Source organism: Aulonocara stuartgranti, assembly GCF_965226115.1.
Source record: "Aulonocara stuartgranti genome assembly, chromosome: 3".
Taxonomy (NCBI): Eukaryota; Metazoa; Chordata; class Actinopteri; order Cichliformes; family Cichlidae; genus Aulonocara; species Aulonocara stuartgranti.
In genome coordinates this window covers 58943292-58959527 of record NC_138941.1, presented here as the reverse complement: position 1 = coordinate 58959527, position 16236 = coordinate 58943292, and the positions used below count along the sequence as shown (strand labels likewise).

The window sequence follows — 16236 nt, the reverse complement described above, 5'->3', positions numbered from 1 at the left end:
AAAAGTCAAAGCACATAGATCAAGTTTATTTAAGTTAAAATTTTAAATAACAGACAATTGCTTTTGTTAGCATTTCAATCCAACACTATGTGGGTTTGTCAGGTTTATCTAACTGAATACGCGCATGTTTATAACAATTAATAGACATGCAAATAATGCAAATGGACACATCTATTTCAATTACAAAACAATACATGGTATATTTGGATTGTTTAATATATCAATCAATGAAGAATGGAGGACAGCTTAGCATAGCAGTTGCAATTTCATGAGATTGAGTTTAAATTAGGTGTTGTGGCTCTGATTTTCCCAGAGTGAAGAAGTCCCACAAGCAGCAACAGCACAGCCACCATTATGATGGTGAACACAGTCCGTAAGACGAGGTAAATATGACAGCCAGGCTGTGACGAGGGGTCTGTCTTGGTCTCTGTGTGATTGATTGAGGAGATAAAAACAATTCATTAATTATTTCAGTGTTCACCTTAGTTATTTACTTAATATTTACATTGGCAAATTCAAGGGCTGAAAAACTGGCAGAAATGCAGTTCCTCTATTGTCCATTTAAGTTGTGAATTTACCTCCATAGACTACCAAACTGTTAAAAAGCCCAGCAAATGAACAATTAAAGAAATATGGTAGAAAAATTATATGTAAATTATATCTGCATATTTTTCCTCCATATGTAGTCCAAAAGTTCTTATCCCGTTTGTTGTTTGTTGTTTGTTGTTTGTTGTTTATTATCCAGGACATAATTTTTTTTTCACAGTGGTTTATGATGTCTGATCTGAAGAGAAAATTGTGTAAATGATAAAAAAAATTACTGAATTATTTTATAATAAAAGAGTCTGTTTAATCACACAAAGCAGGAGACTGAAGTGAGCAGTTAGCGATCATCAGCTGATTCATGTGTCAGTCACAAACCCACTTCTTTATTTCCTCTTCTGTCAGACAAATTCACCATAAATTCTAGTATAATGATAAGTGATACAGTTGTACTACTACCGGCATTAAAAAGTCTCACCTGTGACACTCAGCCAGCTCTCTGGGGATTCTCCAGCTCCTACAATGCTGCATTTATAAAGTCCTTCATCATATTTTGAAACTTTGTGGATGGTCATGCTTCCTGTTGAGTTGTTCCTGATGTGGACTCCATATTTATAGAAATCAGCCATGAAGTCTGAGGGAGTTAACTTATTTCTGCAGCTCAGGGTCACATCTTCTCCCTCCATCACAGGAACAGCAGGACTCTCCAGGATCACAGAACCAGCTGAATAACAGGAGTTTTTTTTTTTTTTAATAAAATTTGATTAAAATGAATCACAAAATATTGTCTCACTGCAAACATACCAGTGATAGAGATGTTGATACTGTTGCTTCTGATCCCTTCTTCATTCTCATACCAGTACTCCCCACTGTCATCTAGATAAACATTTGTGATGGTGCAGGATGATCCTTTGGGACATGTTTTTATTTTCCCTTTGACTTTATGCACAAATTCACAATAAACAACTCCCTCACAGTAAAAGGTCACTGCCTCATATTCAAAGAACTGTAATCTGTTTGGAAGGATATGAAGAGAAAATGCATCTAGATGAAGAAAAGGAGAGATTTACTTTAGTTTTATTTTTGAATATCACAAATCACAAATTTAAGTTCCAAACACAAACTGATAAATGTTCATGTCAGTTTACTTTTCTGGTACTTACCACTTTTCTGATCATATGCACAAAGCAGGATGATCACACTCATCACTGAAAAGACAAAAACAGGCAACACATCAATAAAGAAAAATAACAAAAAAGAATAACCGCCATACGTAATACTTAAATGTAAAACTGCTGACAAAGCTACTTGTTATTTGGCATTTTCCTCTAGATGAAACTTTTCAAACCACATAATTTTCTAAAACCATTATTAACTTTAGATTTATTACAGTTTAGTTTTAATGTGGAAGTGGAGAAAGGACTCACTGAGTTTGACGCAGAGAGCTCTAAAATCCATGATGTCGTCCAGATTGTTAACAACATTCTGTTTCTGTTTGGCTTATTCGTGCTGCTGATGCAACACTTGGCATTTAAAAGAAGAAGCAAAAATGCTGGTCAAGTAACACTGCAGTTTCAGTTCACTGGAGTGAAATCAGAGAAGAAAGCTGCCTTTAATACAACTTAATAATAATTTAATGTTTCTCACATTCACTTTACTACGATACAGTAACATGTGAACAAGTATGTATTAGTATAAAATCCAGAGTGGTATCATTGTTTAAACAAAAAATGCACAGCTAATGGGTTTATTCCAGTACACAACATTTTTCTTATTGTTAAAATCATGAACATACACTTGTGGTGAAGCTGCTTGCACTTATCAGTGTGAATACCTGATTGTTTATGGACATATGAGCACATCAAACAGAGGTACAAATACAAATACTTAAGAGACTGGACATTTTATTTGCAATGATCATTTTCACACAGCGTGTCTATTACATGCACTCCTGAAGCAGCCCAATAAGCATAAAAGTTACTGTACGGCTATCATTTGCTAACATGACGCTTGTTCTGATACATGTAATACATTTATTACCAACCCGAGAGTTTATCTGCTGGTCACTGGACATTCTTCTGAAGTCTTAATCCACCTCCAGCTGAAGATGCTGTAGATTCCCCTCAATAACACATTGGGTCCACTGGTAAAATGTAGTTCTAGTAATCTGCGCTGGATTACTCTGTGGCTTTCTCGAAGGACCCAGATGTAAATCCCCAAATAATGAATTTAAGAACTGAAATTGAATTTTAGAACTGAAACTGAATGGTGAGAAGTGAAATTGAAATTACTGGAAAGAAAATTTTTAAAAAGATGAAATACAGTTTGAAAGGAAATGAATTCATTTTCAAAATATACAATTCAATTTCAATTTAGTGACGATTATTTTCAAACCAATACATTGGATTTCAAATTAGGCTAACTCAAATTCAGTTTTAAAAATCATTTAGTCAAGTTACAATTCAGATTCAATCTGACAAATGCAAATTAGAATTTAACTTATTCAAATTCAGTTTCTGATGGCACAAAGTTCTGCCCAAAATATATCATGTAGAAAAACTGATATGTGCTTTTGAAATTGAACTTCTTTATCTTCTATGAACATATTGCTTGGAGTTTCAGTTATTCAACCTACTTAAGATCAAAGTAAGCTGGCCTAGAAGAAAAATGAGTTTGACATACCCGTGTTTTAACTACCATGATTTCTTTTTAGCTATTTAAACATCAATCACTTTCTTTCACCCAAAATTATTTTGTATTATTCATTCTACATATTAGTATTAACACAGAGTCCACATGGAGGCAGTCAATGCAAACTGTTATCCAAACATACACTCTAAAAAATGATTCATGGGGTTAGTAAGTAAAGCTTAAAATTAATAGCTTTTTCTGCATAAAAAATTAAGTTTGTTGCATGTACACATTGTAATCAGTTGATAACTTAATTTAATGAGTTGGTCGAAATGAAAATAAAGAAAACAGTCTTAGCTCAGTAATATATCGATTTTGAACAGACATTTCTGTGTTAACTTAACATGAAAGTGTATTCAGTTAATACAACTTAAAAATCTCGTAAGCGTCCTTTAAAAGCTGAGTACAAGGCTGGCTTGCCCGGACATGTTGTGCTCTCAGACCACTGATCGAAAGAAACGGAGGCAAAGAGAGAAAGCAGAGAAGCGGCATTTTGTACGGAACATTATCAAACGTTAAAGCTTTGTGGTGAGTACAATTTTTTGCCTTGTTTTATTCACAGCAGCTAATAACTCTAAGTTTAACTCTATCAACACGCACTGCAAGAAATCCTTTTTACACAACACTAAACTCTTCCTCGGCGAGTGGTGGTGATAAGCTAGTAACGTTACACTTCTGGCTAACTTGTGAAGTAATTCGACCGTAACATTAGTCTTTGTTAAGTTTTGTTTTACGGTGGCAGCCAAATGGTGTTAATTGACACTGAGCTTCTGTAGCAGTAGTTTTAACTCTGCAAAGACAGGGTAATACATGTTTTTCTTCTTTCTACTTTGAAATCGTTGCAGCGTTGATGAAGGTTTGACCAGCAAAAGGCTGGGCCATTTTACATTCATGACTAAACAAATGTAGGTTACTGAGTATACATTCGGTTTAACATCGATGCATTTTGATGTTTAAGTCCTAGAGTTATTTTTATGTGAGATTGAAGTTTGTTAATTGAGCCCTAGCTGAAGAACAGCCTGTGTCAAAGTTCAGTCAAAAAACGCGGGCGAGGAAGCAAACGCCATGTTGTAGAAACGCCACAGGAAAGATCTTAAGTAACATTCATAAACTAGTTGTTTTAATGACATTACATTGAGTGTGCATTAGCACATAAAATATAATTTTGCTCTTTTGGGTGTTAACTGCAGATACATAAGCGCAGTTGTATCACTTAAGAAAAAATATCTTTGATTTGGAAACATAACATAACATTCTCCATTCGCAGGCAGGAAGTTGTCAATCAAGCACCAAAAATCAATGACCTGAAAGAAAGATGGCCTGCTCTTTTTGATGCAGTTCAGGTAAATATTTTTCCATAAGATAATTTGCAGTATGTATTCTTTTAAAGTAAATTGTATACATTAACATGTTGTGCCTATTTGTGCCTTTTTTTTTTATACAGATAAACCAAGAATTCAGAAGGATCACCACTGTTAACCTGGAGACAACATTCATGGCAAAGCTGGACCAGTACTCTCAGAAAATAATGTCCTTGCTGTCCTCAAGAGGAGGGGCTGCAAAAATGCGCATTCGGCGCATCCAGAACATGCTGCTAGAGGTATGAATGAATGAAATGTAGTTTATTTCAAATAGGATAATCCACTTTTTTTTTCCAATAGGTGATATTGAGTCTTAAAAGGTAGCTGTTTACAACTCAACTATGTCAAATTATTGTTTAGAGCTTGAGGCACAAATATCAATTAAAACTATAAATACTTAATAATAAAACAAATTATAGGTGATGTGGATCATGATTGGCAGAGTAATTTGCAAGATTTTGCAGTTTTTCTATTTGTTACCTGGATTTTTCAAGTTCATGAATTGATCATTTCAGAGAAATGGCTCTTTGAAATGATCAATTCATTATTTTGATTATCACTGGAAATCTATAATTGGTACAGTTCAGGCCATATAAAGTCAATCCTTTTTTTTTTTTTTTTTTTGGATGTAATAATCAAAAACCCATCCTCCTCGAAGAGCAGTTCGACATTCTTTTTCTTATTCACAGGACGATTCTGTGGAGAGAAGGCGAGAGGTCGCTATCCGTGGCTTAGTGGTGTATCTCAGGGAAAAGGAGGAGGATCTCTTCAAAGAGCAGGTAAATCAGACATGACTATACTTTGTATTAGAGCTACGATCTAATCTATTATTAATTGATTTCTAAATTAATCGGCAACTATTTTGATAATTGATTGATCGGTTTAAGTAATTATTTTAGAAAAAGAAGTCCAAATTCTCTGGTTTCAGCTTCATAAATGTGAATCGTTTCTGGTTTCTTTACTCCTCTATGACAGCAAACTGAATATGTTTGACATTTGAGGTCATCATATTGGGCTCTGAGAAACATTGACATTTTTCACCATTTTCTGACATTTTCTGGACCAAACAACTAATCAGATAATCGTCAAAGGAGCTTGCAAAGAGAACCTTCACAGACATAATCAGATAACTAAAATTGTTAGTTGCAGCCCTATTTTGTGTTACTCTCATGTATAAGTATGATTACTTAAAACATTTATATTGATTCTGATCTACCAGGATGGTGGCGGCGATATTACCAATGAAGTGATGAAGATTGTAACCAGAGGTGCCACAACGTCTGATCCAGCCAGCGCAAGGATCATACTTGAAGGAACAGAAGTCCTAGCAGACCTGGATGTACCCAGAGCCTGTGCCTTGCTATTGGGGCTGATATATGCACTCAACCTCAGCTACCCAAAAGAACTGAAAAACACTTTTGAAAAACACTTTTGAAGTGTTTCAAAAGATATTCCTCGAGCTGGATGATCTGAAAGCCAGTCCTAAGGTAATGTCACTAAAAAGTAAACTGTTGTACTAAAAAATGTGAAGAGTGAGGCTATCCTCAAATTAAACGGGAAATGTTCCACTGTTGTTTGCAATGTGTTGTGTTACATACTGTACAGTAGGCAGTAGGTGTAAAGTTGAGCGTTGAGCATTAAGTACACCTAGTTAAAAATAATGCACTTTAAAAGGATAGCTCAGGTCTTTTGAAGTGAGGCTGTATATGAGGTACATATGTATTGTGAGTGTATTACACACAGTAGATGGCAGTCAGTAAGCTCCACCTACGGAGAAGCAGACGGGGCCACCGGCACGCAAGATGAGCCTCCATCCTAATAAAACTGATGTCAGTTTAAATGTACATTATATCAAGAATATGTTTACTGCTTTATTTTGCTATCAGACAGCCTTTTCTGTGAGGAAAGAGAAGTTCTACTGCTTGTTGTTTCAATCGCTCTGGCCCACCAGCGTCCATGGACAAAAACAGCAATTTTACCTGACAGCACACAGGAGTTGCTGGTCTCCTGCTGCCTTGATCAGTAAGTGTAATTGTGTTATTTGGTGACTTTGGTGTTAGTTCGGGTTAGTTCAGATTTACCAAAGTCACACAAACAAACTGAGCCTATCGTGCGTGTTGGTGGCAGGAATGTGCTGACTGCTGTCTACTGTGTGTAATACACTCACAATGTACTTCATACTTAAAAAAACCTAAACTATCACTTTAACACAAACAAACTTGAATCAGAGCATGACTGTCAAAATGTTCAGTCTTTTTGAGACAGATTTACAGGGGTGTTTTATGTCATTTATTTTATGGAGGCAACAATTTTGTCTGCTATTGAAATGTCAATGAGTCTGGAATGGTGGACTGGTGTTTTAATAAACAGTTTGATCATAAAACTGGAATTTCAATGTGTAATTTATTGTATAATTGTAAGTTATAAGTTATTGTAAGTTATTAGTACTCAAAAAAATTAAGGTAACAATTTGCATGGATATTTCTGAGTAGAATAAAAGTAAAAAAATAAGTTTTAATAACTAAATGGAGTAATTTTTTAAACAATTAAAATTAAGTTGGTTCAACTTAATTAAGCTTGTAGAGGACAAAGCAAATCATGTTGTTTGTACGTAAGGAATAGAGTTTGCCTAACTAGAGAACTCTTGTGGCATTTACGCTATAGTGGCTAAGCTGAAGTAACTTAAAAAGATCCATGCAAATTGTTACCTTAATTTTTTTACGTTAAGCCAGCAGATCTTTTTTTAGAGTGTAGGATCAAATTAACATAGGAAAAAATAAACCGTCTGGTACATTTCTAGCTGTATATTTGTTTGTTGCAATAATATTACAATATTACAATATTATTTGCAATAATGGTTTCAGCGGTACTACTCTGCCTCTTGCCGTGCAACACGAATACTGCAAGATCTTCTCCCAGGGAGATAAAAGAGAAATCCCCACATACTTTGTGTCAAACGAGTGAATTATGGCCGTGTCAAATTATTTATTGCAAAGGAAGTAATAAAGGAGGTAATAAAAGTTTATGACATGTCATAAAAATATTATATTTCACAACTCAGCTATAAATAATAAATTCAAATTCAAATTCAAATGTTTATTTGTCACGTACACAGTCATACACAGTACGATATGTAGTGAAATGCTTGGACAACTGCTCGTGACCTAAAGAAAACAAAAAAGGAAAAGGCTATGAATAAGATAGGAAATAAATATGAAAAATTAAAAAGGGTAAATTTAACTAGGAAGGAATAAAATATAAATTAAGGTTAAAAATGAAATAACTGTACAACACACTGGGAAAGAATAAGATAAAATAAAATAAAATAAAGATAAATAAAGATAATCATATGATCAAACATTGTGATGATAATAATAATAATAATAATAATAATAATAATAATAATAATAATAATATATGTATAGAAATTATAATTATGTATGGGACAATAATCAATTCAATTCAATAAAACTTTATTGATCCTGAAGGTTGACCCCGAAGGAAATTGGGTTAAGGCTGCCGACCTTTGCCAGCGCCGACTTACCCTTCTGACCATACATACATTACACAAACATCACATGGGGAAGACAGGTCAGAGAGGAATAACAATGGAAAATGCACCACATGAGGAAAGATAGAGAAAAAAATAACTCCCCCCAGACTGAGCTCCAACAGGGAGATCAGTTTGAGAACAGAAAAAAACACCTCTGCACATAGCACAAGAAAAAAAAAAAACCTCTAAATACGCCAAAGAAACACATGACAAGCAACAGGGGTGGGTAAAGGGTGAGAGACAGCCGATTTAGACAGTACATCCGGGCCTGCAGCCTGTGCGCTGGTCTCCTTGATCCACCGTCAGCATCGGAAGGGAATAAGCGTCGAAGGCGTTTGGAAAGGGAGGGGGGATGAGTGTGTGCATATCAGTGTATATGTATGTGTGTGCGTGTCCAGAGTTCAGCTGAGACAGTGTCCTTCGCCCTGCTAGGCTAAGTAAACAGTCTTCCAGCCAACCCAGGTGGTCTTGCATGGAATGGGAAGAACAGTCTAAACACAGTCGTTATCAGGTGTCTTTTTTTGTTCGGCTCCAGCCTTGAGACCGCAGCTGGCGCCGAGAGGGTATCCGCATGAAGTGATGGTGCTTTTTACTTTAGTGCGAACAACTCATATGAATTTCAAAGCTGTTCTAACAGTCCAACACTGGTCTCTCAATCTCCCGTTGGAGAGCTGTGAGCTTTCTATGATGTTATCCAAACTTAAGTTCCGTGATGTTGTCGTTCTTTTTGCTCAAAGAGCAGGTTCTGAGAACTCACGACTGCAGTGCACTTCCCCAAGATGTGATCGAATTTGCGCTCAAAGGTGTTATTCGAGCTAGCCCCTCCAGATGTAATCCAGTTTTTCACTCAGAGGTCTTGTTCTAAGTATTCACGGCAGCCGTGCGTTCTCCAAGATCTTCTCCGTGCTGCACTCAATGAGCCCATTTTGAGAAACTCACGCCTCGTCCCATCATTTCAATCCCAGCGGGCAGCCTTGTGGGGGTTTGAACAGCTGGTTCCGCTTCCTTAATTCTTCGATAAGCCAGGGCCAAGCCAGCTCCGATCAGCAAGAACCCTGTTATCACGGTTCCGAATAGGTAGATATCTTCAGCAGTCAGGCTCACCCGAGGCCAGACTTCTCGTTGAGAAGAGGTGTCAATTGCATTCAGAGACCAGTTGATCAAATCCATAATTCTCTTTTAGGTTTTAGAGAACAGACTGTGAGAGAGTATGTCTGTGAAGGTTCTCAGTCATCCAGGTCATCGTAGTCAAAGGAGCTTGCATAGAAAAGTGTCTGGACTTCTTTAAGTTACTTGAAGACGTTTCACCTCTCATCAGAGAAGCTTCTTCAATTCTAAGGTCAAATGGTGGAGAGTCCCAGATATAAACCTAGTGGGAGTAACCCCCCACGGAGGGACAAAAGGACCCCCTGATGATCCTCTAATCGCCTGAGCCAAGGTGTGAAACTGGGTGTGGGCCCCAATCAGCCAGAGTTTCGGGTGTGTTCATTGTGAAACCTGGCCCCACCTTATCATGCGAATTCCTGAGATCAGATGGCCCAGGATGTGAGTGGGCATTAAGGCGTCTGGGAAGGGATCTCAAAACTGGATTATAGATGGCAGAGAGTTGGTGTCGTAAACCCCCGCCTCTGTTCAAAGATGGTCGCTCACAGTGGACATAGATGGCTTCTTTCACTCCTCTTTCAAACCATCTGTCCTCTCTGTCCAAAATGTGAACATTGGCATCCTCGAAAGAGTGTCCTTTATCCTTAAGATGCAGATGGACTGCTGAGTCTTGTCCTGTGGAGGTGGCTCTTCTGTGTTGTGCCATGCGCTTGTGAAGTGGCTGTTTGGTCTCTCCAATGTAGAGGTCTGGGCATTCCTCGCTGCACTGTACAGCATACACCACATTGTTAAGTCTGTGTTTTGGCGTTTTATCTTTCGGGTGAACCAGTTTTTGTCTGAGCGTGTTGCTGGGTCTGAAATGCACCGGGATGTCATGCTTGGAGAAAACTCTCCTGAGTTTTTCTGATACACCGGCTACATAGGGGATGACAATGTTGTTGTGTCTGTCCTTCTTATCCTCCCTTGCTGGTGTCTGGTCTTCTTTTCTGTGCCTCTTTGCTGACTTTAAGAACGCCCATTTAGGATAGCTGCACGTTCTGAGTGCTTCCTTTACATGTGTGTGTTCCTTCTTTTTTCCTTCAGGCTTAGAGGGAACATGTTCTGCCCGGTGGTGTAGGGTCCTAATTACTCCAAGTTTGTGTTCCAGAGGGTGATGGGAGTCAAAGAGGAGGTACTGGTCCGTATGTGTGGGCTTCCGGTAAACTTCGATGTTGAGGTTGCCGTTCTCTTCAATGTGCACAGCGCAGTCCAGGAAAGGCAAACAGTTGTCCTTTGTGTCTTCCCTGGTGAACTTGATGTTTTTATCCACAGCGTTAATGTGCGCAGTGAAGGATTCCACTTCTTGTGTCTTGATTTTGACCCAGGTGTCGTCCACATATCTGTACCAGTGGCTGGGTACTTTTCCTTTGAAAGAGCCAAGAGCCTTCCTTTCCACTTCCTCCATGTAAAGGTTGGCTACAATAGGTGACACGGGGGAGCCCATGGCACAGCCATGTTTTTGTCTGTAAAAGCCTTCGTTGTATTTGAAATATGTAGTGGTGAGGCAGAGGTCTAACAGGGTGCAAATCTGATCGGGTGTGAAGTTGGTCCTGTCCTCCAAGGAGCTGTCTTCTTGTAGTCGTTTTCTGACAGTCTCCACGGCCTCCGTGGTGGGTATGCAAGTGAAGAGAGAGACTACATCAAAGGACACCATGGTTTCATCTGGATCCAGGGTAAGTTTCTGGACCTTGTCGGTGAAGTCGGTGGAGTTCTTGATGTGGTATGGGGTGTTCCCCACGGGACTCTCCACCATTTGACCTTAGAACTGAAGAAGCTTCTCGGATGAGAGGTGAAACGTCTTCAAGTAACTTAAAGAAGTCCAGACGCTTTTCTATGCAAGCTCCTTTGACGACTGTGAGAGAGTGTTCCAGGGAAAAGTAATACAAAAAACACGAGACTAGACAAGGACATAAGAGGCTAAGCAGGGAAGCTACGGGAGAGGAGGAGGAGGAGAGGAGAAAAATGCGACCGCCTTCGTCAAGAGCAAGAGCAAAAAGAGCTCATGTTAGTCATGTTAGTGTGTTCTCATTTTAGTGTTTGGCCTCACGTCTCTTGCAGTGCTCATTATTCTTTGTACTCACCTTTGTGTTCTTGTCTTCCCAGTTGTTTCCTGACTCCCGATACAAACTTGCAATAGCCTTGCTCAACTGGACGCTGGACTCCATTGTATTCCAAACAGCTGGTAAAGACTTTCAGTGTTCTCCGGTCTCACCTGCCTGCCTCCCTGCCTGCCACTGGACTCACCCAGGTCTCATCCCCTCTCGCATGACTCCACCTGCAACCAAGTAAGACTGTTCAGACCCTACAGTTTAGATTAACTCAGTCTAGAACCAACCTTAATCTGTTTTCGCTCTGTTTCAACACCTCTCCGCCACCCTCTCTTGTACCACTATACCCCCTCACCAAGTCCCATGGTCCACCACTCATGTCCCAGGGCAACCTAGTTGAAAGCCCCTACGCCCTTGTACATGGTGCTACACGCCATCTTCTTAGTTCATAGGTCATAGCCTGTCTCAGTTTGTTCTTAGTTCAAGGTCATTGTATTTCACAGTTTCTTTTTTTATCATCTTGTACCCTCACTTTGTTGTAAATAGCACACTTCTTCGCTTCAAAGTTCTGTTTCTCGGCTTGAATCTGTTTTTGGGTCCACTCCATGTTTTGGCTTCCAGCCCTGAGAGGAGCTGGAGGCTGCATGCCCCGCTGGGGGTGTCAAGTTTTCAGTCAAATTCAAGTCAAATTTTGATATAGATTTTGTGTGTGTTTACTGTTTTTTAAAAATTGAATGGATTGACTTGTTAAAAAAATTGATAAACACTACAAACACAGCGTAGACGACATCGCATTCCCCTGTGTATAAGATCAAAGGCTATGACGGTGAACTAATTACCAGTAGTTTTTATGAACTTGAGTTGTAGAAAGTGAAGGTGATGAATGGCCATCTTTAATATATAGACAAAATTCTGGAAAAGCGTGTTACGACACCTCTGCTAGGCATCAGGAGAGGAGTAACATAAACAAGCCCCCCCACACAAACTGAGTAAAGTAAAAGGTTTTAATTTCAAACTTTAAACAGAAAACCAACAGGGCTATTCAACAGACCACTGGGCATATAATTATTAAAATGAAAATTGCGAAAGTAATACCACTATATAAAAGTAATGACAAACACAGTTTTACCAATTATAGGCCTATTTCTCTACTGCCTCAATTCTCAAAAATTCTAGAAAAACTTTTTAATTCAAGTTTAGAAAAATTCCTTGAAAAACATCAAATAATAAATGTTGGTCAGTATGGTTTCAGAACGCAAAGAACCACTTCAATGCCGATAATTGAGGCAGTAGAAGAAATTACTGATACACTGGATAAAAATAAATATGCAGTTGGTATTTTTGTTGATCTCAAAAAGGCCTTCGACACAATCAATCACTCAATTTTATTGGATAAATTGGAAAGATATGGTATTCAAGGGAAAGCTGGTAACTGGTTAAAAAGTTACCTAACGGGTCGGGAACAATATGTTAGCATAGGGCATTACCATTCAGAGAAACTTGGTATTACATGTGGTGTTCCCCAAGGGTCAGTGTTAGGACCAAAACTTTTCAATGTATACATAAATGATATTTTTGATGTTTCTCAAGTACTTAAACTCATACTGTTCGCAGATGACACCAAAATATTTTTCAGTAGCAATGATTATACTGATCTTGTAATGACCGTAAACAGGGAGCTAAAATTAATAACAAAAATGGATGGACATAAATAAATTATCATTAAATATAAATAAAACTAAAGCAATGTTTTTTGGTAATTTAAAATATAATATAGAATTACCAATTATCATTGAAGGTGTACCAATTGATAATGTGAGTGAAAACAAATTTTTGGGAGTCGTAATTGATAATAAAATTTCATGGAAACCCCACGTCAGACACATAAAAACCAAAATTTCCAGAAGCCTCGCAGTTTTGAACAAAGTGAAACAATTCCTTGATAAAGATGCACTTCGTACTCTGTACTGTACCCTGGTTCTTCCATATCTTACATATTGTGTGGAAGTGTGGGGAAATACATATAAAAATACAACTAATCCATTAGTCACAGTACAAAAACGAGCACTGCGTATTATTCACAAGGCTGGTTATCTAGATCATACTCACGAATTCTTCTTCAGGCAAAGTTACTTAAATTCCAGGATCTGGTTAATTACAATACATCCATAATTTTGTATAAAGCTTTTACTAAACTTTTACCGGCAAATTTACAAACTAGATTTGAAATTCGAGAAAAGGTTTATAATGTGAGAGGCTTTGGAGAATTCAAATTACCCAGAACTCGAACAACCCGTAAAGGTTTTTGTGTGTCTGTATGTGGTGTGAAAATCTGGAACAGTCTGAGTTTACAATTGAAACAATGCAAAAATATTTATAGATTTAAATTTCTCTAGTTGGTCTAACAGTTGGTCTGGTCACAGTATACTCAATGATGGTTTTTAGTGTGCTCTGTAATGTCTGTTCTCTTACCTTTGCTGGTATGGATTCCAAGAGAGGGAAAAAAATAAATAAATAAATAAAGAAGAGTGTGCGTATGTATGTATATATACGTGCATGTGTGTGTAGATATATATGTATGTATGTATATGTATGTGTGTTTGTTACTTGTAATTATTACTGCCTGTTACCTGTGGTAATGCAATTTATAATTTAAATATTCTGTATTCAGTTATGAAGGCTCTAATTTTTGTTTGCGAGCTGCTGTTTAGATGCTTGTATGTGCCCGGGGCTGTTGATGGGTCTGTATGCAATGATGGGCGTAGCTGCGGGAAGTTTATTGTTTTTTTTTGTTGATGAGTGAGTATAGGGGTGGGATTTAATAAGTTTTCTTCGTCCCACTCCTTTTTCAGGCAATTTTTGTTTTTTGTTTTGTGCATTTTATGTTCAATATAGGTATTTGTTGTGCCTGAAAATGAACAAATAAATGAATGAATGAATGAATGAATGAATGAATGAATGAATGAATGAATGAATTACATAAAAAAAACAAAAACAGTCAAGCGTAAAAGCTAAGGGTTAACTAAAGCAGGCTGGCGGCACAAAACTCTAATCAAACTCAGTTCAGCTGTATATCAGGTTTAAACAAAGAGCAACACAGCGAACAGGTTTAACAAACAAGCTTCAGATGCAAAGCAGACGAGGAGGACACTGCATGTTCACTTAAGAGCAACAGTTCCCCATAGTGTGAAGGATCTTCAGCCTTTTATACTCCCAGGTGCAGACAATCAGCCAGTCAATTGGTCATGGAGTGGCCATGGAGTGGAGGTCTGGCACACTGTGATCTGCATAAAAGAAGGCTGGCACAGGACTCCCAGCAGCCAGTCATCCACGAGTCCTGGAACACTTAGATTTGCATAAGCACAAAAGGGCAGTCTCACTCTCTCCAAGGCCCAGGGCCATAACAAGCGTATACAGAGGGGAAAGACATATTTCCTTGTGACTAGCCAGCTAAGTTTAATAGCTAAATTGAACCCAGAAAGCTTAAAAAGAACCTAAAATAAAGAACTGTGGCGTAAATAAGGCACGGCGAGTCCACAGGTCACAGTTTTGAGCCATCTTTATTGACTTGCATCACACCATGACACACAACAACCCCTGAGTCCCTGTGTTGTAACACGGCGGGGGTGATTGCGAATGCCGTGCAGGCACCGCAAACTACGCCCCACCACAAGAACAAATCCATTTCACTGTTGGCAAGAAAACAAGGATGAGTCAATTGACTGAGGGATTGTCCATTACCCTAAATTCAAACACTAATTTAAATGTTTCAAAATTGTAAAGCTATTGACAAAAGAATGTAATGAAGTGACATCTGCATAATTGATTTTCTAAAGGAGGGCTTTAAACTCTGCTTTACCATATTATAATTTTGTTAATGCATTAAAAATAGCGTATGAACAAAATGGTACACCATACAAGCGAAAGACATGAAATCAAATGTATCAGTTACAATGTTTCAGTTACATTGTGTTGTAGATTTTATTATGACATACATTAGACATGTAATCATATTTACTCACATAAATTCTGTGTAACCATATATACTCATATATACAAGGCCCACTCACAATGGAGTGTTTTATTTAGGTGAGTCACTGTGTTAAGCATTTAACCTGCATGTTCAAATCTCATGAACCATATATATAGATCATATATATCTACCATTATATTAATGAAAACGTTGTGCCACTTGTATGAATGTTGATCAATACTGTTTGAAAATTTAGCAATGATATGTAACCTTTGATAGTGCTATGGCCAACTGTGACTAGTCCACAATAGGGTTCATTCAGCTTGGCACTGCTAAAGTATGCGCATTGGACCCTTTCTCTGCATGCAGCTGCGTTTAACTGGACTGCAGCCCTTTACATGGCTGTACAACAGAAGCATGCAGAATAAACCCTTACTCAGCATAGATAGCAGTTTATGTCTGCCCTGCGCACCCAACAAAATTTTTGAAGTGATTAACTGTTAGCTGCCTTCCTGCAGACTTTCAGACTCACTTTGGCCATAAAACTGACAAAAGGACCCAATGCAATGATGGATAAAAGACTGGTTTACGAGAAGTTATGGTGGAGGGCAGCGGTCCCCAAACTTTTTTGCGCCACGGACCGGTTTATGCCCGACAATATTTTCACGGACCGGCCTTTAAGGTGTCGCGGATAAATACAACAAAATAAAAGTAGTACCGGTACCGGAAAAAAGAAGATTTATTCATAACACACGTGAAAAGACCCAGGAAAACCGAGTTAACAAAAACGATGACAAAATAACGCTGAAAACCGATAAAAACCCCGAAAACCATACATTTCACACCTGAGCCTCAACTCTCGCGGCCCGGTAGCAAACGACTCACGGACCGGTACCAGTCCGAGGCCCGGGGGTTGGGGACCGC

The 16236-nt window shown here is 38.2% G+C and overlaps 3 protein-coding genes across 3 annotated transcripts in view; 2 read left to right on the top strand and 1 right to left on the bottom strand.

The window, feature by feature from the left end:
* LOC309701829 (butyrophilin subfamily 3 member A2-like) overlaps nucleotides 1-16236 on the top strand; it is a 329790-nt gene that overhangs the window by 127114 nt on the left and 186440 nt on the right. The window lies entirely within an intron of this gene.
* On the bottom strand, nucleotides 6-2695 carry LOC309701860 (high affinity immunoglobulin gamma Fc receptor I-like). Its single transcript, XM_082526171.1, has 6 exons — nucleotides 2588-2695; nucleotides 1971-2125; nucleotides 1707-1751; nucleotides 1348-1587; nucleotides 1022-1267; nucleotides 6-427 (listed from the first exon to the last, which is right to left on the bottom strand). Exons 2-6 carry the CDS (start codon nucleotides 1999-2001, stop codon nucleotides 267-269), a joined length of 723 nt encoding a protein of 240 aa, XP_082382297.1. The 5' UTR covers nucleotides 2002-2125; nucleotides 2588-2695; the 3' UTR covers nucleotides 6-266.
* On the top strand, nucleotides 3380-7337 carry LOC309704044 (uncharacterized protein). The gene is made up of 5 exons (XM_082528997.1): nucleotides 3380-3762; nucleotides 4502-4577; nucleotides 4679-4834; nucleotides 5285-5374; nucleotides 5815-7337. The coding sequence occupies exons 3-5, from the start codon at nucleotides 4730-4732 to the stop codon at nucleotides 6028-6030; spliced, it is 411 nt and encodes a 136-aa protein (XP_082385123.1). The 5' UTR covers nucleotides 3380-3762; nucleotides 4502-4577; nucleotides 4679-4729; the 3' UTR covers nucleotides 6031-7337.